The sequence below is a fragment of the Camelus dromedarius genome, chromosome 28 (genome assembly GCF_036321535.1).
Source record: "Camelus dromedarius isolate mCamDro1 chromosome 28, mCamDro1.pat, whole genome shotgun sequence".
Taxonomy (NCBI): Eukaryota; Metazoa; Chordata; class Mammalia; order Artiodactyla; family Camelidae; genus Camelus; species Camelus dromedarius.
In genome coordinates, this window is record NC_087463.1 from 7,905,701 (window position 1) to 7,930,744 (window position 25,044).

General features: G+C 48.6%; 1 protein-coding gene across 7 annotated transcripts in view; it reads left to right on the forward strand.

Annotated features, from left to right (window-relative positions):
• CTIF (cap binding complex dependent translation initiation factor) overlaps positions 1–25,044 on the forward strand; it is a 282,841-nt gene that overhangs the window by 54,310 nt on the left and 203,487 nt on the right. For 4 of the 7 annotated variants that reach the window (XM_031441944.2, XM_031441948.2, XM_031441951.2 and 1 more), the window contains exons 2-3: positions 13,516–13,723; positions 18,079–18,126. In XM_031441944.2, coding sequence (XP_031297804.1) covers positions 13,544–13,723; positions 18,079–18,126 — 228 coding nt within the window. In that variant the 5' untranslated portion in view covers positions 13,516–13,543. The remainder of the gene's footprint in view (positions 1–13,515; positions 13,724–18,078; positions 18,127–25,044) is intronic. The other 3 variants (XM_031441949.2, XM_031441950.2, XM_031441952.2) reach the window with 1 other exon arrangement.

Below are 25,044 nucleotides of genomic sequence, written 5' to 3' on the forward strand. Positions count from 1 at the left end.
TGTGTCTCCTGGCAGCTTTAAACTAATGGTCCTTTTTTGCCTCCATGCACATTTAAGATGGTCTCTTAGGTGGCAATGGAATGAGCCCATCTTCATGGACTTGTAGGACTAAGACTGTACTGCTATATTCTCTAAAGGACTGTTTTTGTTGTTGTTGTTTTTTAAGCAAAAACAATGTAAGAAAGGCTTAGAGATGGCAGTCTCCTGGAGGCAGCCTGAGGGAGTAGAAAGGAAACACATTGGCACAAATCTCAACTAACAAGGGTTTTTGTCCTGACTCTGTGATTTGGGATGTGTCGTGTCACATCTCCATGCTTGTGTTCCCTGATTTGTCATATGAGGGATTGGCTTGCCCATTTCATTTCTTCTAGCAGACATGTTTTTTTCCCCTACGTGTTAAGATCTCTGAAATCAGGGTGCATCTCGCTGTCGCTGGCTGTCAGCCGCACGGCATGGCTGTCATTGACTGAGCAGGTGTGCACGTGATCCTACTGTTCAGACTGTCATGACCTCCATTGAATTAGATGTGTTGTTGGTTACCCACATGTCAAGTGTCATTGTCATTCAAAATGTCTTCAAAAAGATCTCACTATAATTTATTATTGATACCAAATGTTACTGTGTACACAGAGGGACCTGGAAACAGTCGATCTGATATTTTTGATATTAGAAAAGCAAATATTTGCTGTTGGGGGAAGGACTGCAATTTCATACTTTCTTGTAAATCAACAAAAATTATCAGCCTCACACTTGCCAACAAAGGCAAGAGAAATTCCCGAAATTCTTCAGAGAAGGAAAAAACCACCTCAAAGCCATGGGAGGCTCCTGTGACCAATTTGTCCGCATGCAGGACTGTCAGTAAGGTATTATGTCAGAGTTTAATTGGCAGCATTTTTTCTTTCCTTTGTGGCTCATAAAAAAATGGTGGGTCTTAGAATTGATGACTTTACTTTCTGAAGTTTCTCCTGGTTTTAATATCTAATAGTTTTACTTTTGCTTTATTTTTTTGGTCAATTAGAACAAGGTAATAAAAACAACATTCCTCCCATGTGTTGGTGCTGCTCCTCGGGCCCCACAGCACGTGACTCATGGTATCAATTGCCTGGTTACTTTCCTATTTGTTCCTAACACCTAACACCAAGCTTGAGGAGGCACTTACTAAATAAGTGGATAGACGGGTAGATAAACGGATGAATGGTTGGATAAATGGACGGATAGTGATGGATGGATGGGTGGATAGGTGGATGGAAGGGTGGGTGAATGGGTGGATGAATGGAACTGCCCAAGGAGATGCAGCCTATCTTTGGCAAAGCAGCAGAATCCCTTCTAGGGAAGCTGCAGGCATTTCTCCCAGACCCAGGGGGGGACCTAGACTCCGTTTTTAGGCTTTTTATTGACATTTCATTATTAACTGGTAGTCTTAGCTGATTTTCACAACTATAGCTTTCTCTGGATGGGTCTCCAAGCTACTCAACCAAAGTTTGAACCCAAGGCCATATCTTGGGACCAGTTGTGTAGACCAACTAGTTTTTTAAACAGCTTAATTGAGATATAATTCATATACCATGCAGTTAACTTATGTAAAGTGTCCAGTTAAATGGTTTTCAGTATAATCACAGATATGGACAACCACTGCCAATTTTAGAACACCTTCATCACCTCAAAAAGAAACCCATACCCTTTAGCTATTGCCCTCCTACCCACCTTTGCCAGCCCCTCACCCCTAGCCCTAAGCGCCCACTAATCTACTTTCTGTCTCTGTGGATTTCCATATGCTGGACATTTCATATGAATGGAATTGGATCATTTGTGGTCTTTTGTGAGTTTCACTTAGCACAGTGTTTTCAAGGTTCATCTACATTGTAGCATGTGTCAGGACTTCATTCCTTTTTAATGGCAGAACAATATTCCACTGCCTGGATATACCACATTCTGTTTATCCATTCATCAGTTGGCAGATATTTGGGTTGTTTCCATGTCTTAGCTATTATTAATAATATTACTAAAAACATTCATGTATAAGTTTTTGTGTGGACATATATTTTCATTTCTCTTGGGTATAAATATACCTAGGAATAGAATTGTTGGGTCCTATGTTAGCCCTGTGTTTGATCATTTGAGGAACTACCAGACTGTTATCCAAAGCAGCTGCACCATGTTTCATTCCCACCATCAGTTTATGAGGGTTTTAATGTCTCCACATCCTCACTGACACTTGGCTCAATGATTTATAAGGTTCTTTCTACTTTTAAGCTCCCCAGATTCTGGGGTGAAATCCAGTGACTTTTGAGACAATGGAAGCCCTTTCCTGGCTTTGTATACCCTCCTTCTCCTGTCTCAGCAGAGTCTTCAGAGGGCTGTGGGGAATTTCTCAGTTAATTATCTGCCAGTTAACCACTCAGCCTGTTCCCTGTGGCTGTAACTGGCTACAGACTGCTCCTGCTGTGTGCCCGCAAAGAGGTTATCTGCTGCTATCACACTCTGGTGAGTGAAATTCACTGCAGGGATAATGGGAAATAGAGCCCAATGACTGTGATGGCCTAATAAGAACAGCCATCCGGGATCTGCCACCAGGTGGGTTCTCTCTGGCTGCATCTGGGAGTCTTGGCTACCACTGCCCCAAACTAGCTCTGGGGAGGGCTCCTAGGTCACAGAGGCCCAAGATGAGCAACTCCACAGTCCTTCCACTGAGGGCCCATGGTCTTTCCATCCATCTTCTTTGGAATCTTGCTTTGTGCCAGGCCCTGGAAGTATAATGATGAGAAAGTCAAAATGATCACTGTCCACCGGAAGGCATACTGTAGTGGGTTCCCCATGGGAGTGATCTGGAGATCACTCAGATTTTCTGGCTGCCTCTTTTCCTAATTACATGACCTCAGCATGTCTTGAGAGAAACGCTTGGGGAAAACCAACCCCAGGAGAACTGCTGTGCCTGGGTCTTCAGTGTGGCCGTGGCCAGCAGCTCTCATCTCTGGCTTGGCCGTCATTGCTGAGAGCTGAGTAGCTGGACTCCGTGTTCTACAGAGTAACAGCCATAGCCAGCAGACATCTGTGGCCTGCAGAGCTTGGCTTTCCTACCCCGTCTCCAGATGTCTCTGCAATATGTAGGACTTAACATCTGTTCAGTCCCTTTCTCCTTCGTCCCTCAGAGCTTCAGCCCCATAACAACGCAAGCTGGTGGGACTGGCTGGGGATTTACTGGCTCATGCCACAAGGCAGTGGGACTCTGAGCTGCTGCTGGTCCGGGGAAATGCCCAGGACTGGAGTCAGGATGCCTGGGATGTGGTCCTTCCTGTCACTAGGCCACAGGCACACTGCTCCAGGGTGCAGTTAGAGGGAGGTGGTGATGCATGCTCTGTCTCCCTCATACACAGGGCGACTGAGAAGTAGCTGGCTGGATGGTGCAGAGCTGCAGACCCCAGTGTTAGGAGGCCCAGAGCCGTCTCCCAGGCCTCCACAGATAACGCCAGATCTGACTCAACAGTTCACATCTGATGGCAGCTTATTCTGTTATCCTGTGAAAGGAGCAAAGCCTTGACCTGGAGCGGTTCCAGGGCCCACTTCAGAAGTGACCGTGGGGTACAGCAGCTCACGGGGTGATGTTGAGCAAAGGATGGGAACATTGAGTGGATGGAGCTGTGGGCTCCTCGCTTATGTTTAATCAAACTAGCTGTATCTTGGATCCACTCTGGGCTCAATTCCTGACTCAGCCAGCCTCTTATCGGATGCCCTTGGGCAGTTCCTCCCTGCCTCAGTCTCCTAAGTTGTATAATGGGGACCAAAAAGTGCCTACAGTATAGATTGTCTCAAGGATTAAAGTAATATATGACAAGGATTTAGAACAGGGTTTAGCACATAGTAAATGCTCAATAAATGCTGGTTGTTGTTTTTTATGTATCGTGGGAAGCCATGTATAATTTAATTTGAAAAATAACTATGATGTTAGAGGAAAATAGTTTGGAAACCAGCGATCTGTGGGGAATACAGTATTGATGGTTTGCTTTCCTGCTTCAGTACAGGTCAAGGGCAGCTGACTCTGAGCGGGAGGAGCACTCCGGGGTCCTCCAAACAAAGGCACGGGCAGCAGGGGTGTGAAGGCTGCTCCAGGAGCCAGGGTGTGGCCTTCTGTTTTCTGTGCTTTTACACTCCTGGGCTCCTGCTGCTCAGTTCTCCCTGTGGTTCATGGAGGATTCAGGGAGAGGTATGGGAGCCTGGGTCCTCGATGAAGTTTGAGATGCCTGTGGTTGCTGTCCAGTGGGCTCCAAGCATTGTGTGGGATACACACAGGCTACTCTGCTAAAGGGGCCCGCGCTCAGCCTCCCATACTAGCTGTTTCCACTGCTAACACGCCACCCGTCTCTGCCCACCGGCGGCCAGCAGCTGCCTGTCTGCTAATACCAAGCGGACAGAGCATCAATTACCTGCTGTTCATTTTCTCATTTCTGGGAATCCATCATCAAATGCTCAGTGATTAACTGACTGTCTGCAGTGGGCTCAGGTCTGACTCCCAGGGGACAAAGCAGAGTAGACACAGCCTCAGCCTCTAAGAGCTTAGCTGAGGAGGGAGGCAGGGGCATGATGGGGGGCAGTGGGACAGCCCTGTCCATTTATCTGGACCCCCCTCAAGACGTTCAGGAGGGGCACCCCTTTCCCAAAGGGCGGAGTTTGGGGATGCACTGCCTTCTGTGGTTGACTGTTTTCTTTACTTCCAGTGCAGCCCCATCCCTGCAGAGTGATGCAATCTTCCTATAATAGCGCTGTGGCCTGTCTTCAGCCAGGTTAGGGGAGAGTCCTGCTGGTCTGGAAACCTTTCTTTCTCCCTCTTGCAGTGACTTTGCTGATTTCTATTTTGGACTATGGTGTATTGATTTCACGTTGTAACTCCCAAGAGGCAGCCCTTGTTCTTATTTCCAAATTCTTTGGGACGCTCCTTTTTGCAGTCATCTACCACCTACAGTTACTTTCTTGCAGGGGATCTCAAACTCGGAGGGCCAGGCAGGTAGTGTGTGAGTGAGCACAGCCGTATGAGAATGCTGGCTCTGGGCAGCGGGGAGACATTAGGGAGTGTCCGGGTCTGTGGAGAACTGGAGATTACATGTCCTGTCTGTAGGGGTCAGCCCTGCTTAGCTCTAGCTGATGATTGTGATGTGGGGAGGTGAGCCAATGTTGTTGGATTTTCCACTCTTTCAAGAAAAATAGAAATGTGGATTTTTACGTGAAGTCTTTTGGTTTATAAAATTGGCTTAAATATTTTTAAAATACCAAACAGACCAAACAAAAGATACTGTGGCCCTGACATGGCACCAAACGGCCATTTGCAATCTCTGCTTTGTGATTATACTCCTGTGCAGAGCCAGTCACCCAAGGTGGCAGGAGACAGAGGAGCAGCTGCTATGAGTGTTCTGAGGGACGGGGTCCCTGTGAGCTGGGATGGTCCAGGTAGCAAGCAGGAGGTGGGCTCAGACTGAGCTGTCCTGGAGGATGAAGACAGATGAGGGAAACAGGTGCTTCTCTCACAGGGAGCCAGCTCTGCCTTCCCAGCTGTGGGACAGTCCCCAGGGTCACAGCCTCGCAGGGACAGGCTGTGTGGAACCTGTTTTGGCTCTCCAGACCCCCCCAAGCTCTCAGAAACCACTCGGTACTGTCCCTGCTCCAGCTGGGCTCTGGTTCCAGAAGCTGTTGCCAGGAGGGAGCAAGATGACTGGGGACCCTGGTTACCCCAAGAAAGACACTGGAGAGAGAGTGTCACCTGAGAATGAGGGCCTGGGGTGCTGGGCCACTGGGCTTGGAGGAGCTTTCTGGCCTTCACCCCAGGTGCTCTGACAGGTGCATTGCTGGGTTCAGAGCAGGGCACTGTTGGTATCCCTTCCTGGCATGCTCTGAGTTAGTTTCCACTCTTTGTCTGTCAACTCAGAAGCTTTTGAAGGCTCGTGGTGGGTCCCACACGGTCCACTTCTCAGGCAATCTCCCTTAATCCTCCCAACACTTTATGAGATGGTACTTTTATCATCAGTCTGCTCTAAAGATATGAAAACAGGCTGCCCAAGGTCACAGAGCGAGGAAGTGGGTTAGCCAGCATTGGAACCCAGAATCATTACGTTTCCCTGTCGTAGGAGTAGGGGTTGGTGGGGGAAGCCACCTGACTCCAGCCAGAGATGAGGCTGGCTGCCAGTGACTCTGAGCCTATGACAGATTTGGTACCTTTATCTCCCCCTATGGGGCTTCATCTGTGACTTCCATGCCCCTTGGAGCCTGTAGGACGTACAGCAGGCGCTCAGTACCTGTTGGAGTGAATTGCCTTAAGGAAGCTCTTGAGGTGGATCAGGTGACCCTGGCGTCTGGAAGGGAGGGGTATGGATTAGGTCTCCCACCAGCACCCTTGGCTTTAAGGTTCTAAACTTGGAGGGGGGGGTGGGGTAGAGGGGAGCCTGGGCCCAGCAGTAGTGGGCAGAAGAGCGGGGGAGACCAAGGAGTGTGCCGGGGTGGGTGTGAGAGGACCAGGGAGCTGTAGGTCGGTCTGCCGTCCTGAGCTTGGGACAATGAGAGGTATAGGATGAAGTGGGGTCCCCAAGGACCATGAAGTCTTGTCAAGACAAGATAAAAAAAAAACATAAAAAATTCAAGAGTGGGACAAGAGTTGGGTAACAGCGCGAGGGAGGATGAGAAGGTGTCAGGAGGCAGCCCGTGTTCCGCTAAGCGTGCTGGTGGGCAGTCAGCGCCTGGAGCCCAGTGCAGGCTCCCGTTGACCCCGGGGACTAAAGGGGAGGGCAGACCTGGGCAGCAGAGCATCCAGGGACAAGGCAGGGGCTGGAGCCGGAGCCCACCCTGGATGCCCATCGGTCCAGATTCGTCTGCTGGTGTGGAGGCCCTGGGAGGGTCCAAGAAATGACTGTTTCAGGATTTTCCTCCAGAGGAAGTCCCAGTTAGGAGACTGGAATCTGATGGGGTGTCCTGCTGCGTGGACTGCTATGGATGTACCTTCTCCCTGAGACCTGCCTTCTCAGACTCCTCCCCTAGAGTTGCCACGATGGGTGCTTTGAGGAGAGAAGGGTTCACAGCATCTCCCCTGTCTTCCGGGTTCACAGTGATCTGTCCCCTCCCAGTGAAAACCGGTCCAGCGCCTCAGTCACTCCTGAGACTGATTGAGGGAGAGGGCAGTGAGGCCAGAGGCCTGTGGTCTCTCTGGAAGTTCTGAAAGAACCACGAGGCTTGGCCCAGGGTCCTGCACAGAGTGAAGGCTCAGTAGTGTGTGAAAATGATGCTATGATTTGGGGTTTGTCTGTAATTTAGGAATAACTGTCTGACATTAATGACTTTGACCCAGAACTTCACTTGGGGTCCAAAGACACTGAAAGTCACTGTGGGAAGGGGGAGGTGACTCAGCTCGGCAGGGCTTCCCTGGGGATGGCAGACTGTGGGGGACTTGGGGACCCACCTTACAGGCCAGGCTCTATCCATAGACATCTGAGTAGCTCCCAGCAGGACCTCCCCTTCTCTGGGCTCCAATGTCTTCATTTGCTCAGTGAAGGAGCTGGATTCTCTAAGATCCACTGAGGTCACGTGGCTTAGATTTCAGGAGCCCCTCCAACGTGTTGAGAGCAGCTGGATGTGTCTGGACCTGCAGCTTGGCCCTGCAGGACCCTGAGCAGGTGCAGTTACATGCACCTGGTGCTGAGAGTCCAGGGTGGAGCTGGGTGGTCCCGGGGTCCACAGATAAATACTAACTCAGCCTGTTGAGGTCCTGCCTGGCCCTTAATGGACCATGAGAGAAAGTGCCCCTCTTCCAGGGAGCTGGCCTAACAGGCCAGAGGTTCAGGATGGAGAATCCACCCGTTTTCAACCAGGGTGGGCTATCTGCACAATGGATAGGAAGAATGTGACAGGTTTTCTAGATCTTGGCTATCTGAAGCGAGTTCCTCTGACCAGCAGCAACATCACCAGCTGGAAGCTTGTTAGAAGTGCAGAATCTCAAGTCCCACCTGGGAGCCAGTGAATCCGAATCTATATTTTAGCAAGATGGCCTGTGATCGCTGCACATGTGAAAGTTTGGGAGGCCCTGCTCTGGGCCACTTTTCATAAACTCTTTTGATCACGCCTCATAGAAAGAGATACTTTTCCATGGGCAGATGAGACAAAAGTTCCATGAAACAATAGTTCCACATACAATGTGTGTTACTCACTGATATTTGCAATTTAGTTGTGTATTTTGAATGATCATGAGTTTATCGCGCAGCCTCCCAAATTGCCGAGACCTGCAGTTTACAAAATGCTGTGCTAGCTGACCCCCATCTGATGTTTGAGTGACAAAGGGTCACCCTGGTATGTGTGTTAGGGCCAGCTGTCAGCCATTTAGAGGCCTCCCGAGAGGACTCCTGAAGCAGTAAGTGGTGTGGATTTCTGGGGTCACCTCCGGCTCCATTTGAGTTTTCCTACTTCCGGTGGTTGGAGGCCTGAGGCTTCTGTATACGGAGGCCTCCACCGAATTCCCTTGCTTTTCTTTGGCGAACACCATTGTGGCCCAGAGTCCCCAGGCCAGCACGGACAGGAGTGGCCAAGCATGATGCCTGCAGGCTGGGGGGAAAGGCATTCTCCCGCACCCCAAGTCCTGTTTGTGCAGGAGATGGAGCGTGGGCTGGACTTGGAGGGGCGGTTGGCAGCAGGCCATGGTGAAGGGGGTTCCCATGGCTTCCTCAGGGAGCGCGGTGGGCGTCCTCTGTCCCCTGGCAGCTGGCTCTCTCCTCCCACACTCTTAGCAGGCGGCCTGGCCTGGCCCTGCCCTGGGGGCTGCCTGATGGCGGACAAAGGAAAAAGCCCTCCTTGCAGGCTCAGGGTGAAGGTGTCAGTTGCCAGCAGGGTGTGGAGGTGGGAAGGGGAAAGGGAAAGGGGCGGGGCCTTGTGTGTAGCAGGGTCACCAGGAGCCGCAGCCGCAGGGGGTCTGGGAGGGGAGTGAGGCTGTGCGCAGCAGGCCAGGGGCGGTGGAGACGTGGTGGGTGGATGTGATTCAACACAAGGAGAGTGGTGCTGATTGGCTGGGCCCTGCTATCCACCCCCAGCTCGGATGTGCCTGTGTCAGTCTGGGGAGTTGCTATCCTGCTGGGATGGGCCGACAGACCCGTGAGGCCCCCAGGCCACTGAGCTCAGGAGCGCAGAGCAGCCCCCTACAGCACTGCACAGTTCCCTGCTGCTGGCCTGCGGTCCAGGAGGCCCGGCCCCTTACAGTAGCCAAGAGTGAGTCCTGCGCTTCCTCTCTGAGGTCCCAGCAGAGTGTGCTGCCCGGGCTGAGTTGCATGCTGAGGGCCTGAGGGGAAAGGGTCTGATGGAAGGTGAAGGGCTGCCCTTTGAGGGCCTGGAACGATGGATTTCCCAGAGAAGGGCTGGCAGGCGGCAGAGCAGAAGCATCTCATCTGGTTTGCAGGTCATCGGGAGGAGGTAATGCCTCTAATGCCTGGCTCTTCTTAAAGGGATTGGCTAAATTTACAGCTACTAATGCCATTTGTCACTGGGCGGGTGGGAAAGGAGTGCTGAGAGGGCTGGGACAGTTCCAGCTTCTTGTCTCAGGGCCCTCCCTTTCCCTCCAGACCTCTAACCCCCATGTAGTGCTGTGAAGCCCCCCGCAGGGTGCAAGGCAGGAGGGCAAGAGGGTGAGGGGAGTGAGACTCCTGACCTCAGGCAGAGCCCACGGTGTCCACAGATGCACCTTTGCTGAGTGTGGGCTTCCCAAAAAAGCCACACCGCTGTGCCGCCTCAGCCCCTCTGCACCCCTCCTACAGCCGTGCCCACCCAGGCCCCGCCCTCCTGCCTCCTGCCTGCAGGCTCAGGGCTGCCAGCCCTGTACAGCAAAGTGCGGCCTCAGCACTTTTCCCATTCCTGCTGCCTGCTTTTTTGTTCCTTCTCATCCATCACCTGGCAGGGGATGGGGCAGGGCTGGGTGAGGAGGGGAGCCCAGAAGACTACAGGGGCGTGCTCCTGGACTCTTATCTCTCTGGCATCCTGGATGGCTGCGGCAGGGGAGCTGGCTCTTCTCTTCCACCCTCTCCTCTGTTTCTTCTTCTTCTGGTCCCATCCTCCTTATCACTTTCACTGATCATTGAAACATAAGCTCCTCTTGCTGGTTCTCTCAGCTTAGCCAGAAGCCCAGCTGTTTGGAGATTTCCCATCCCGATCTTCCTATGAATGAGAAATGGAGCCAGGAGGAGACCCCAAAGCACAGGCAGGAAGGGAGCAGAACAAGCCCTGGAGGGGAGCATCCCTTTATTTCTCTGTGTCTCCATCAGCCTGAAAGTTTACTCTATGCCTGCTCACTCTTTTTACCTTAAAAATGTGGCAGAACTTCTAGACATGTACCCCAAAGAATTGAAATCAGGAACGCAAACACCCATGTTGATAGCAGCATCATTCACAATAGCCAAAGGTGGGAACAGTCTGAGTGTCCACTGATGGATGAATGGCTAAACAACATGTGGTCTACAGTATATTATTGTAACACAGTGTGTTACTCAGCCATAAAAAGGTATGAAATTCTGACACATGCTACAACATGAATGAATCTTGAAAACATTATGATAAGTGAAATAAGCTAGTCACAAAAGGACAAATATTGTTGGATGCCATCTATGCGAGGTACACAGAGTAGACAAATTCATTAAGACAGGAAGTGAAGTGGTGGCCAGGGGCTGGGGTGGGGGAGGGGGAGTTGTTTGATGGGCATCAGAGATGGTGATAACCATCTGGAAATAGCGAAGATCCTTACACAACACTGTGCGTGTACTTAATCCATGCAGTTGTACAGTTAAAAGTGGTTACAATGGTACGTTTTGTGTTCTGTGTATTTTACCACTATAAAAAGTTGCGGTGTGAGTGCCTGACTGATCCCCGAGGAGGTGGATGATACAGCCGGCCCTCCCTCCTCCCTCTGCTCTGCTAAAGAGAGAAAGCTCTGGGCTTTTCTGCTGAACGAGGGAGCCTCTCAGAACCCTGGTTGGGACTCATTCTGGAACGTACAAATGAGCCCAAGTGTATGTTAGCCTGGTTCCCCTTCTGAAAGCTGAGTTCCCCAAAGTTCCCCAAGAACGGGAGTCCCCAGGGGAGAGCGACACGGTGGGAGGGAGAGCCAGCAAAGGGATGTTATGATCTGGTCACCACTGTGGGCAGCTGGGCTCAATCCGCTGGGACCCACGAGGGACCATGGAAAATGCACCTCAGTTGTTATCTAAGAGACCAGGAGGGAATGTCTGTCCCGGTCCAGGGCTGCCCCAGGGGCTGTTAGCTCCTCCCACTTTCAGGGCACAGGGTCAGGGTGGCAGGCAGGGGGCAGTGCCTTCCTGCAGGCACTGCCCCTGTGTGTCCGAGAAGCCCTGGTCAGAAGGCCCTCAGGGCGGCTGAGGTGAGGTGCATCAGGTTACACGTGTGAATCTGATTGGGCAGCAGGGGCGGGAGTAGGAGGGGGGCTTCCAAGACACATGACTGTGAAGCGTCTTCGTTTTCCCTCTGGGGACCAAAATTCTGCAGGGTGGGAATGTGTCTCAAGGCTTGTCCCTTTCATAGGTGAGTCAGTATGGGGTGATTTCTGCCCCCAGACTCCCTCGCAGGATGATGGGGTGGCCCTGTGACAGGCCCACGGGAGCCTGGGGGTGCCTAGCAGAGCAGGGCAGAGGCTGCTGCTGCAGGCAGAGCCCGGCACTCGATCCTCCTGGAAACACTCCTGACTAGTTCCTACAAAGCCCAGCTCTGCCCGCATCTGTGAAGGATGCCAGAAGCCCTTGATAAGATCTCAAGTCTTCGAGGAATAATGGGCGTGGCCTTAGGCTCTGGTTTTTCCTCCAGGCACCTCCTTTCAGCCCTCTCTGGATGCCATCCCTCTGAGGCCTGCCACCTCTCCAGGGCCCTGCACTGAGCTAGGCATGGGGCCCAGCCCTCTAGAGCCTGCAGCCCAGTGGAGAGTAAGATGCATGCATACAACCAGCACTTGAAGAATTCACTGGGCAGTGGGGAAGGAGAAGTGGGAGATGTCCTGAGGTCCTGAGCAGGCAGCCAGCAGGCGGGATGAAGGAGGAGTGGGGCATAGGCAGACCTGGAGCTCTGCTGTGCAAACTTGGGCAAGTTACTTAACCTTCCTGAACCTCAGTTTTCATTCTGAGAGATAAGTAGATGAAGGCATATGGAATGCTGAAGAGAGTGCCCGGTTTATGATATGGGCACAGTGCACATTAGCCATTTCTATTATTAGTAGAGGCTGTTGTATGCATGCCCATAGGCCAAGGCTGGGTGAATCCTTCACCCTCTGGCCTGCTATTAAAACAGGGACTCGGGCTACTTGCTAGATGACCTCTAAGGCACTGTTCTGTCACTCTGTGAATGTAAGGACCTCGAGCTTTGGGAGGTGGAGGGAAGGGGAAAGTGATGCTGGGTGAGTGACACAGGGTGAGCAAAAGCAGAGGCAGAAAGAGCATCGCATATTAGTAGTTTCCTGCTGAGTAACAAGTGACTACAGACTGAGCGGCTTGACATGATCTCCGTTTATAACCTCACAGTTCCAGAAGTCAGAAGTCCCGCTCGATATAGCCCGGGGCTGGAAGCAAGGTGTCAGCCAGGCTGAGTTCTAGTCTGGAGGCTCTGGGGGACAAGCACCTGTTCCCAAGCTGGAGAGTTTACTTCCTGCAGTTGTAGGACTGCAGCACCGTTTCCTTGCTGCTCATTGACCAAGGGTTGCTCTCAACCTCTAGAGGCCGCCCACGTCCTTACACAAACCCCCTCCTTCAGGCCAGCAACTCTGTCTCCACCTCCACTGGAACACAGGTCACATTGTGCCCGGTCCCCCCGGGAGAGGGCCCCAGCACTAATGAAGGTGTCATGCTCCTATAGGGGGTGGCCAGGCAGGGCCCATGGCTCGCCACACCCTCCAGAGAACCTGCCAGGCCTTTCATGTGCCATCATTGAAAGCCATTTATGTCCTTACAAACTGGGCATGGTGTGTATCCCAGGAGCCGCGCCGTAACAGGGCTGCAAAATCGTGTTTATAACTTAAGGCCTACAGACCTCACCTCATTTTGGATTAGTCTGGTGTCCAAAGGAGGCATTTTCTTAGAGGCCCAGGCCCCTTAGAGGGTTTGTGTCTGCGGACCCTTTGTACATCCCAATGCTGGGGTCAGGGACACAGAAGCCTGTGGTCTGCTTTGTGGTAGATTTTGTTAACTCTGAGTTGGGAAGTGGGGCTGGGTGGTAGACAGAGTCTATCTCCTCCTTTTTCCCTGGTGGTAAGGTCTGGTGTAGACTAACTCCCAACATCGCACAAGTTACTGTGTTGGCCAATTAGTCAAATTGCCTTCCCTGGGCCTGAGTCTCCCTAAACATGGTGGATCACAGCATCCTCTTCACACTAAAGGCAAGCCGGCAACCCACCAACTTCTCGGGATGTTGGGAGACCAAGGTGGGGTGACTGATTTCTCAAATGGGGTCATCCATCGTCTCTGCCTCCAGCAGTGTCTCATGGAGCCTGTCTGTTCTCTGTGTCCGCAGCCCCTACCCAGGCCCCTGAGCGGCAGGGATGGAGAACTCCTCGGCAGCGTCGGCCTCCTCCGAGGCTGGGAGCAGCCGCTCCCAGGAGATCGAGGAGCTGGAGCGGTTCATCGACAGCTACGTGCTCGAGTACCAGGTGCAGGGGCTGCTGGCCGACAAGACGGAGGGTGACGGCGAGAGTGAGAAGACGCAGTCCCACATCTCCCAGGTGAGCGCCGCCCACGGGAGGGGCGGGGCCTGGGCAGGGGGCGGGGCCTTGGCAAACTCAAGGGGGCTAAGAAGGGACTGTAGCTCTGGGCAGTGTCTGGTCGCCTAGATTGCCGAGATGTGGATGGCCTCACCCAGCAGAGTAACCGAGCCAGTCAGGAAGCCCCTGGCCGTGTGCTCCTGGGCCCTCTGACCCACCTCTACTCTGTCCTAACCCGCCGGGAAGCTGGGACCCAGCCGGACTCAGAGTTCATGGAGCCCTCGTTTACTGAGTACCTACTGTGTGCTAGGCACCACTCCCTGTCCTCCATAAGCCCGTGTTCTAGAAGTGATCTGACGATTGTAGCTTATCCAAAATGTGCATCATCAAAAGTCTATCACTTGTGAATAATTGGTCTGAATTTCACATACAGGCAGTCTTTGGCAGAACTGAATCTCTCAGGCAGTTACCCAGGGCTCTGTGTACCAGAACCTGTTAGGCAGATGAGGCCTCCTGACCAGAATCTCAGGTTGGTCTCCCCGCTCCTGGGTCAGTCTGCAGCAGCCCTGGGCTTGAGTAGAAGGTAAACTCGGCTGAAAGGCTGGGCTGAGATTTGGAGGTCTTGAGTTTTCCCATATAAACCACTCAGGTCCAGGACCATGTCATGTGCATCTTTGCTGAACACAGTAAATCCTCAGTAGATATTTGTTCAAGAGCTGGTTCTAGATTTGCTTCTAGCTGCCTGCGTGACCTCAGGCAGAAGCCCTCAACTCCTCTGAGGCTTGGCTTTCTTGTCTGGTGAATGGGGATGATCCTGCTGCCTTAGGAATGTTGGAAGATCAGACGTGATGAGACCCAAAAGCTACAGAGAAGCAGGGTGTTGCCTGCAGCAGATGCTCGGGAAGGGTTTCTTCTGCTCAGGGTCTGGGTCCTAGTGTCCACCTCTTGTACTTGTCCCACCTCAAGCCTGGGACTCCTCTGACAAATAGGGGCCACACGGGTGCCTGCTTTGGAGAAAAGCCAAGTGCAGCTGGCAGGCATGCCATCTGGGTGGGCAGAAGATCCAGACCTTCCAGCTTTTAAGAAAGCCAGAATGAACCTGTGGCTTTCTTGGAACTCAGGACCAGGAGTGGACCTAATTCTGAAGCCGTGGTGGTCTTTGCCTTATCCCCACTGAAGGGTAGGGAAGAGAAGATCGGCCCTGAGAGAGAAATGGACATAAATGTGATGCTTTCCTTGAAGCCCTTGAAGTTTTAAAATCATAGTTAGTGTGAGCCTGTAATTTGTCCAATATTCACTCTACAAATGTGTGCTGAGCACCTGCTCTGTGTCTGGTGCTGTTCTAGGACTGGGTACCTGGCAGTAAGCAAAGGAGATGAATAGCTAAGCCCTCGTGGAACTTAGTCCAGTGGCAGATGGCAACTGCTGTGGGGAAAAATAAATCAGGAAAATGGAATGCGGAGTGATGGCGGTCAGGAGGGGGTTGCAATTTTAAGTAGGATGTCAGGGAAGATGTCACCAAAGGAGGTGGAGGGGTGAGCTTGCAGATGTCTGGGGAAGGGGTAGTCCAGGCAGGAGGAACAGCACATGCACAGGCCTGAGCTGGAAGTGTCATTCCTGGGGCAGCAGGGAGGCCAGTGTGGCTGGAGCAGAGAGAGAAAGAGGAAGGGCAGAGGAGGTGCTTGAGTGAAGTAATGGGATTGGGTAGACCAGATGTACGAAGGCTGAGCCCTGGGGTTGCCTGCATTTAGAAAGCAGAGTTGTGAAGGGGGACCCAGCAAAAGAGACCAGGAAGGGTTACACAGTGAGGCAGAAGAAAATCCAGGCAAGGTGGGATGCCAAAAGCCCTGAGGAGGATGTATTTCGAGGGAATAGGGGGAGGCAGGCCGGCTGTGTTGACGGTTGACTGATGCTGCAGGCCATGCAGGAGGAGGATGAAGAAGAACCTGATGGAGCCATGGGGGCCGTTGATGACCCTGACTGGAGAGGTGACAGTCCAGAGGTGGGAGGTGAAGATCAGGAGACGAATTGGAGACAGGAGGATGATTCAGGTCCTCCATGTATTACAGGAGTCCCTGTAAAGAGGAGAGGCATGTGGTTTGAGGGGAAGCGAGGTCAAAACGGGAGCATAAACAACATGTCATGGGTTGATGGAAGTGGTCCAGGGCAGAGGGGCCGGTTGCTGGAGCAATGGCCTTGAGTAGGTGAGAGGACTTGGCCTTGGCTGGGGTCCCATGGACAGGCATGTGGGGCTGGCCTGTTGTGTGCTGCCTGCCTCCCCCACTGTGTGGACTCTGTGACCTCCAGCAGGGCATCCCTTGATGTTTCCTGCAGGTAAAGTGGGCTCTTACAAGAGGAGGGTCCCAGAAAGCCATGAAGCTTCACCCCAGAGGAAAGCTCTGTGAGTGGCAGAATTTCTGTTCCCAGAGCAGCTATGGGGAGAATTTTGGAAGGAGGGGCCCTCCCAGCACCTCTGACCTCCCTGTGGTGACAACTGAGCTCTCAGGATGTCAGGCAGATGGAGAAGTGGCCTCAGTCTGGGCCCTGCACTCCCGGCTCCTGCTGCTGGAATGGACTGGGCCTAACCACGCTTGGATGTCCACATCTGGAGGGGCAGAGTGTGAAAAACACTTGTACCATCTAGATGCATTCCTTAAACTTTCCACATTCCCTGAAGTTCCCAGGAAGAATGCAGACACCTGCAGGATGCTGGGACCTGCCTGTGTGCTGCTGGCTGAGAAGGGACTTTTCAGTCCTGCTCCCACCAACCACCCCACCCCCACCCCAAACACAGCTGAGGTCCAGACTCTGAGGAGGGGGCAGCTGTGAGCAACTCTAAGCAAGGCTTCGGTTAGATGTGTGCATATAACACACTTAAAAAAAAATACACTCTCTATTGACACAGCTTTATGGGAACTCTTTCTGCTAAAGCACTTTTGCTTGCTTTTATTTAATCTGATGACTATTTTAAATGGAAGCCAAAGACAAACCAAACCAAACAAAAAAAAACCTCAGAGAATGTCCCCGGCTGCCTGTCTGCGGTGGTGTTTTGATGTTTCTGGGAGAGAAAATTGTTAAGAATCTTGGAAACCTTGAGAAAATTGAGGGAGTGGAGAAGAATGTTGCTTTTCAGTGGGTGAGGTCATCTTTTAGGATCTGAGAGATGACAGTTGACACTCTGGAAGAAAATACCTCATGATGCTTGTGCAGTTGTGTTCTCCCCTGCCCCTCTCCCAGCAACAACTAGAAAGAAAACTTGGTGGATGGATGGATGAATGGATGGATGAGAGAGAAAGAAGCTTCCTTTTTTTCTTTTCTAGATGAGTAACCAAGAGAATGTATATTCTTAGTTTCCTTACATGTTTGGGATGCTGATTTTAAAATTACCCACACATTTCAAGAGTACCTGCTCTCCAATGAATTCCAAGTCCCCAGAGGCACATCCTGAAAGCTGTCCTCACTCTGTCCTTGGGAGGAGGGTCATAATATAGCCCTATTCTGCAGAAGAAGAGACGGAGACACAGAGATGAGAAATGGCCAAACCCCCAGTGCCCACCCCTTCCCCACCTACTTTTGGTTCCCTGCTGGGTACTGTCTGTGACTAACAGGCTGTTAAGAGGTTAATATATTTTCCCCCATGGAGTGAGAGTTAGGACTCTAAATCTCATTGACCTTTAACCTTTGGTGAAAGAGATTGGGATGTTACGAGTGAGGAAGTTTGGCACTTCTGCTGTTAGTGGATGGTCTTGTGGATCATCAGCAAGCTTTAAAGTGGGGTTCACAGCTCTGGCTGCACCCTGGAATTGTTCTGGAGCTTGAACAGACCCCACCCCAGAGTTGAGTGGAATGGGGAGGGGCCTGGGCATTGGCACTCTCTTCAGTCCCCATGTGACTCTGATGTCAGCCAAGGTTGAGGACCACAGCCTGGTGGGTGTGTCTGTCCTCCTTCCCCGCGCTTCTATGACCAGCTACCTTGAGCCTCACTCCCTTGGAAGGATAGAAGGATAGAACGTAGGGCCATTGTAGTCCAATAAATTTTTGTGAGTAGGTCAATTGAAGAGCCAGTGAGGGTGAAGATAACTTCCTGTTATCTTTTTGATAACTTTTTGATGCTGTCAGGCACTTGAAAGGCCTGGCTTTTCTCTCATGCAAAGACCTTACAAAGAGAGATGCCACCATGCAGATGTGTAGGATGGGCTAAGAGTATTCAGATTGACGTGATGTCTCTTTCTTACAATGTTTTTCCTTCTCTTTCTCTTCACGTTTTCCCTTACATTCTGCCTTCCCTGTTCACTGTTTCCTCATCCCCCTTTTATTCCATTCCCTCATTTCCTGCTGCGCTTTGAATTCTTGTTCCCTGCCATCTTCGCTCATAGGAGGAAGCGCTCAATGGTGGACCTCCCATGAAAAGCTTAACAGAAGAAGTGAGTGTAAGGGGAAGTGTGGGGTGGTTGAACATGGTGACTCATTTTATTTTTCTCTTTATTTAAAAAAATTATTTATTTTTAATTACACAAGTACTATATGTATATATTCCCACGGTACATAAGAATTCAAATACTAATTAGCTATTGCCTTATTCTGCTGTGTTACCCTACCTCCCGTTGGAATGGTGAGTTAACTTCCTCACCTTTTTAATGCTTCTACCAACACACACACACATCTATAACATGACCTACAGAAATATAGTATTTCAAAATCATATGTCATGGCTGGTGAATATGCTGTTCAATAACTCGCCTTTTTCACCTAGCTGTATGCCCTGGGGATTCCTCCAGGCTTGTACATCTCTATGTTCCATTTAATGGCTGCACAGTAGCCCATAGTATGAATGTCCCACAGTTAAACCATTCACCTACTGATGGGCATTCAGATTACTTCCAAATTTCCCCCTGGAAATACAGGATAGTTCAGTGAATACTTCTGAACATACCTCTTCCTGCACCTTTCAAAGTGTTTCTTTAAGTGGATGCTGAGAAGTAGAATCAGTTTTAATAGCTATTGCCAAATTGCTCTCCAAAATGACTGTTGCATTATTACCAGGATCACCAGTGTATTGGGACAAACAGTCTCTTGTCACTTTAATTTGCATTTCTTTGATTTTTAATGAGGTCGAGCACTTTTTAATCTGATTACCAGTCTTTTTTTTAAAGTAGGTTAAATTTTTATTTTACTTTCGAAGCAACAGTTGGGAAAACAGAGACCATCAGAAAACAGAGAAAGAAGTCCACCATAATTTTATGATAAAAACTAGGGTAATTTTTATGTATGATTTTCACCTTATATACCTTTTAAGAGGTGAACTTCTAACATACAGGTAACCTTTATTTTTATTTATTTATTTATTTTTAATTGAAGTACAGTCAGTTACAATGTGTCAGTTTCTGGTGTACAGCACAATATCCTAGTCATACGTGTACATACATATATTCGTTTTCATATTTTCATTAAAGGTTATTACAAGATATTGAACATAATTCCCTGTGCTATGCAGAAAAAAACTTCTTTTAAAATCTATTCTTGTATATAGTAGCTAACATTTATAAATCTCAAACTCCCATATTTATCCCTCCTTCCCTTTCCCCGTAACCATAAGATTGTTTACTATGTCTGCAAGTCTGTTTCTGTTTTGTAGATGAGTTCATAATGTCCTCTTTTTTTTTTTAAGATTCAACATATGAGTGATATCATATAGTATTTTTCTTTCTCTTTCTGGCTTACTTCACTTACAATGATGATCTGTAGGTCCATTCATGTTGCTACAGATGGCATTATTTTTATTCTTTTTTATGGCTGAGTAGTATTCCATTGTATAAATATACCACAACTTCTTTATCCAGTCATCTGTCGATGGACATTTAGGTTGCTTCCACGTCTTGGCTATTGTATATAGTGCTGCTATGAACATTGGGGGTGCATGTATCTTTTAGAATTAGAGTTCCCTCCAGATATATGCCCAGGAGTGGGACTGCTGGATTATATGATAGGTCTGTTTTTAGTTTTTTGAGGAATCTCCATACTGTTTTCCATAATGGCTGCACCAAACTACATTCCCACCAGCAATGTAGGAGGGTTCCCTTTCCTCCACACCCTCTCCAGCATTTATCGTTTGTGAGCTTTTGAATGATGGCCATTCTGACTGGTGTGTGAGGTGATACCTCACTGTAATTTTGATTTGCATTTCTCTGATAATTAGTGATACTGAGCATTTTCTCATGTGCCTATTGGCTGTTTGTATGTCTTTCTATTGCCTGGGCAGACTGCCCTGGGAGAACATTGCTAAGATTTATGTCAGAGAATGTTTTGTCTATGTTTTCTTCTAGGATATTTATCGTGTCTTGTCTTATATTTAAATCTTTAAGCCATTTTGAGTTTATTTTTGTGTATGGAGTGAGAAAGTATTCTAACTTCATTGGTTTACATGCTGCTGTCCAGTTTTCCCACCACCACTTGCTGAAGAGACTGTCTTTTCTCCATTGCATATTCTTGCCTCCTTTGTCGAAGATTAATTGGCCGTAGGTCTGTGGATTTATTTCTGGGCTTTCTGTTCTGTTCCACTGATCCATGTATCTGTTTTTATGCCAATACCATGCTGTTTTAATTCCTGTAGCTCTGTAGTATTGTCTGAAGTCTGGGAGGGCTATTCCCCCAGGTTTGTTCCTTTTCTTCAGTATTGCTTTGGCAATCCAGGGTCTTTTGTGATTCTATATAAATTTTAGGATTGTTTGTTTCAGTTCTTTAAAAAATGTCCTGGGTAATTTGATAGGGACTGCATTAAATCTGTAGATTGCCTTGGACAATATGGCCATTTTAATGATACTGATTCTTCCAATCCAAGAGCATAGGATATCTTTCCATTTCTTTAGGTCATCTTTAGTTTCCTTAATCAATGTTTTGTAGTTGTCCATCTATAAATCCTTCATCATCTTGGTCAGATTTATTCCTAAGTATTTTATTGTTTTGGATGCAATTTTAAAAGGGATTATTTCTTTACCTTCTTTTCCTGCTAATTCATTGTTAGTGTAAATAAATGCAACTGATTTTTCATACCAGTAACTTTTAGCTTGCTTGCTTGCTTACTTAGCATGATCTCCTGGACATTGTTTGGTGGTTTGGCATAAAGTATAATTGTTTAAAACTGCCAGTTACTGTTGGCTAAATAGTGAAATATAATTAAAGCTAATGGTGATTAATTCAGGCTCTGTTCCAGGCTCAGGATTAAAGTCATGAACAAAATGGACCATAATCCCTGTCCACCCAGCCCTTACTTTTGGATGGGGAAGGACAGATGACCGACGAAGAAGCAAATAGAATATTGCAAGGTGATACACAAGTGAATGAGGCTGGAAGGGGCAGGTCACTGGGCTGTCTGGAAGGCTTACTTAGTTTTCTTGAGCAAAAAATTTGAAGAAGGTGAAAGCGAGGCCACTTAGGAAGCAGCCTTCCAGCCAGAGGGCATGCTAAGGACACTGCTCTGGTGTGGGAATGTGCCCCATTTGAGGACCAGCTTTGGGCCAATCTGGTTGGGAGCAAAGTGAGGAAGAGGGAGTGTCATGGCCTCGTCAGCGAGATGCTGGAGGGTTTTGAGCAGAGGAGGGACATGGTATAACTCTTTAAATAGGACTCTTTAAATAGGACTCTGGGTGCTGTGGGGAGAATGACTAAGGCGAGCAGCGGGGGGAGAGGGGGAAGAAAGGGAGCAGGGAGACCAGGAAATCCTTGGTTGATCCAGGAGAGAGGAGATGGTGGCTTGGAGCCGTGTGGCACCATGGAGGTGGGTAAGCAGCCGTCAGATTCTCCTACTTTAAGGCACAGATGACATGATTTTGTAATGGATGACCTTGACAATTGCCTGAGCCTGTAGAAGGACACATTTTCCAAATGTGAGATATGGAAGACCCTGGGAGAGCTGCTTTGGAGAGCAGAGCTCAAGAATTCAGTTTTTGAACATGAAAGATTTAAGATAGTCTTGGATATCTCAGTGGAGATGTTGATCAAGCAGTTAGATGTACAAAGAGTTCAGAGGAGGAGGATGACATTTGTAAAAAGCATATGGGTGGAATTTTAAGCCCAAGGATTTGGGATCTTAGGGAAGAGGGTCAAAGATTGAGCTCTAAGAAGTTGGGGCCATGGGGAGGAACTACTAGAGGAGACTGAGATGTGTCCATGTTAACTCATTTACTTTACATAACAATTCTGTGAAGAAGATGCTGCTTTTTTCCCAGCTTACATGGGAGGAAACTGAGGCACAGAGCTGTTGAATAAGCTGCCTAAGGTCATACAGTGAGTATGTGGTCAGTCTGCGGTTTGAACCAGGTGCCATACACAGCCTCTCTGCTATTGGCAGTTTCTGTTATTATTACAGGTGGGGAAAACTGAGTCTTAGGGATGAAGTGACTTGCCCAAGGTGACAGAGCAGGAATATGAACTCAGATTCGTTGCTTCAAGAACTCAGGCTCCTAGTCACTGTGCCACGCTGCCTCCTCAAAGGGAAAGTTTTGTATTTTTTTAAGGATAGGAGCAAAAAGCCTTTCTCCCTCTCTCAGATCTCAGCCTTGGGCAGTTCCCTCCCCCTTACTCACAAGGTTTTCCTGGAGTTTCACTGCAGAGGGAGAGAGGGAGCCACCAGCCAGTCTCCGCCCCCATCTCCCCCCTTCTCCTCTCCTGGTCGGTTAGTGCTCTGCCAGGACAGAGGAAGCAGTCGAACATGCTCCTGACTTTGAGAAGCTCCGGTCTCTAGGGCGTCCCATGCCTGGCTCTGTGAGGCTGGGAGGAAGCGCCATCCCCTCTCAGGTGCCTCACTGGGAAAAGAGCGCACTGGGTGAGAGCAGCGGTTCCCACGGGACCTTCAAATTGCCCCTGGTGGTCCTGGCACTCCCTTGATTAAGAAACCTTAGATAGGGTGACTTTTTTTTTTCCCCAATGTTCTCTTCTTTATGATTTTCTTTTTTTTAAATTGAAGTATAGTTGATTTACAATGTTGTATTAGTTAAGATGATTTTTTAAATACTTTTTCACTTTGAAATGATTGCAGATGTACCGAATAATTACAATAATAAGACAAAGAATTCCTGCATATCCTTTCCCAGATTCTCCAACTGCTTATATTTTACCACATTTGCATTGTGTCCTTTCTCTCCATAGATAAATAGATCAGCCAATCAATAGATTCTATATATAGAAAGAGATTGCTCCTTTATCCCTAAATACTTCAGTGTGTGTTTCCAAAGAACAAGGACATTGTTTTACATAATCACAGCACAGGAAATAAACATTGTACAACACTATAATTTATAGATATTATATTTCACCAGTTTTCCCAATGATAGCCTTTCTAGCCAAAAAAAAAAAATTGAAAAAAATTAAATGTAGAGTTACCATATGATCCAGCAATTCTGCTTCTGGGTATATACCCAAAAGAATTGAGAGTAAGAACTTGACCAGATACCTGTACAACATGTTCTCAGCAGCATTATTCAGGTTAGCCAAAAGGTGGAAATGACCTGAATGTCCATCAGTGGGTGACTGGATGAGGAAAATGTGGTCCATACGTACAATGGAATATGATTGAGGCTTAAAAAAAAAGGAAATCCTGTCACATGCTACAACATGGGTGAACCTTGAGGATTTTATGCTACGAAAATAAACCAGACAGAAAAGGACAAATACTATATGATCCCACCTCAGTGAGGCATGGAGAATAGTCAGATTCATAGAGAATGAAAGTAGGATGGTGGTTACCAGGAGCCAGAGGGATGGTGAGTTATTGTTTGATGGGGACAGTTTCAGTTTGGGAAGATGAGAAAATGCTGGAAATGGATGGTGGTGAATGTACTTAATGCTGCTGAATTGTACACTTAAAAATGGTTAAAATGGTAAATTATGTTATGTGTATCTTACCACAATAAAAAAAAAAATCTAGATCAGCATCTAATCCAAGATCATACATTACATTTAGCATCCAACATTTTTATTGGCTCTTTGAATTAATATCTATTTATTCCCTTTACTCATTCTGCCACTTTTTGACTGTGGAGCCCTGGGTCAGTTACTTAACCATGCTATGCCTCAAATTCTGTATTTGCAAAGTGAGTAATAAATGGCCCTAGGGATCTACAAGGAAAAAATGTTAATGTATGTAACAGGCTTAGAACAATGCCTAGGTTTAAATGAAATCTGTATATTTTCAGGCAATGAATCCTTTGTTATATGTGTTGCAAGTAGCCTCTCACTTGCCTTTAACTGCGTTTGTGATTTCTTTGGTCACACAAAAGTTTTAGACTTTCATGGAGTTTAAAACTTGTATCTTAGATTTTAATCAACTTGGAATGTGTTGTCCGTGGTAGTGGGAGACAGACACTAGGGTAATTTTTTCCTCACTGGCTCGTGGATTGTCTCAGTCCATGTGTTTATTGATGACCTCTCCTTTCCCCTGATTTGAAACACTATCCTTATCATATATTAAATTCCCATTTGCACATCCTCTCTGTCTGTGGATACAGTTTTATCGGTTGATCTTTGTCTCGTCGTCCTGTGCTGACTCAGTGTGCTGATTTTGCTCTGCGTGATACACTTTGATGTCTGGAAGGGCAAACCCCAGGGGACTTCAGACACCACTGAAAGGGGTGGGGGGCGGTTCAACTTTAGCACCTTCAGCACCCTGCTCCCCAGGCTTTTCCCATTTCACTCCTCTTCCCTCAACCTTCAGTGGCTTCCCCTGTCCTCCACAAAGTCTGCTCCCAAGATACTGTCCATCCTGGGATGCAAATGACTGATAACAGACTTTAATTCTTTTTAGTGTGAAATATTTTAAATGTTCCGATAAAAGTAGAAAATAATAAAATAAGCATCTAGTTTGATTACAGAATAAACATCTGTACTCCCATGTTTATTAATCTTTAACCCTGTGCATCTTTGTTTCAGCTTTTTAAATTAAGAAATAAATTATAGCAGTTATGGTGGAGACCCAAAGCTACTCTCGTGAATTCTATGTTCATCGTTCCCATGTGTACAGATTTCCCACTTTCCCCGCCTCTTTGTGTTCAATGACCTTTTCAGGAGGGGCCATCTTACGCCCAGAGGACTTGTTTAGAGAATTTTCCAGGCAGTGGCTCAGAAAAGGCAAAGGGGAGGCAGGAGGTGGTGGCTGCAGCCAAAGAAGAAAGAAGACAGCTTTGGCAGCAGGATCCCAGCAGCAGGGCAGGAGCTTTGAACAGGGAAGGGAAGGCTCCCAGGGGCTTTTAGGGCCAGGGAAGAAACACTCTTCCCAGTGGAGGTGATTCAGGCAGTAGCAGGGAGAGGATATGACTGGGGGTTGGAGGTGAGAAGCCCGCAGACCCAGT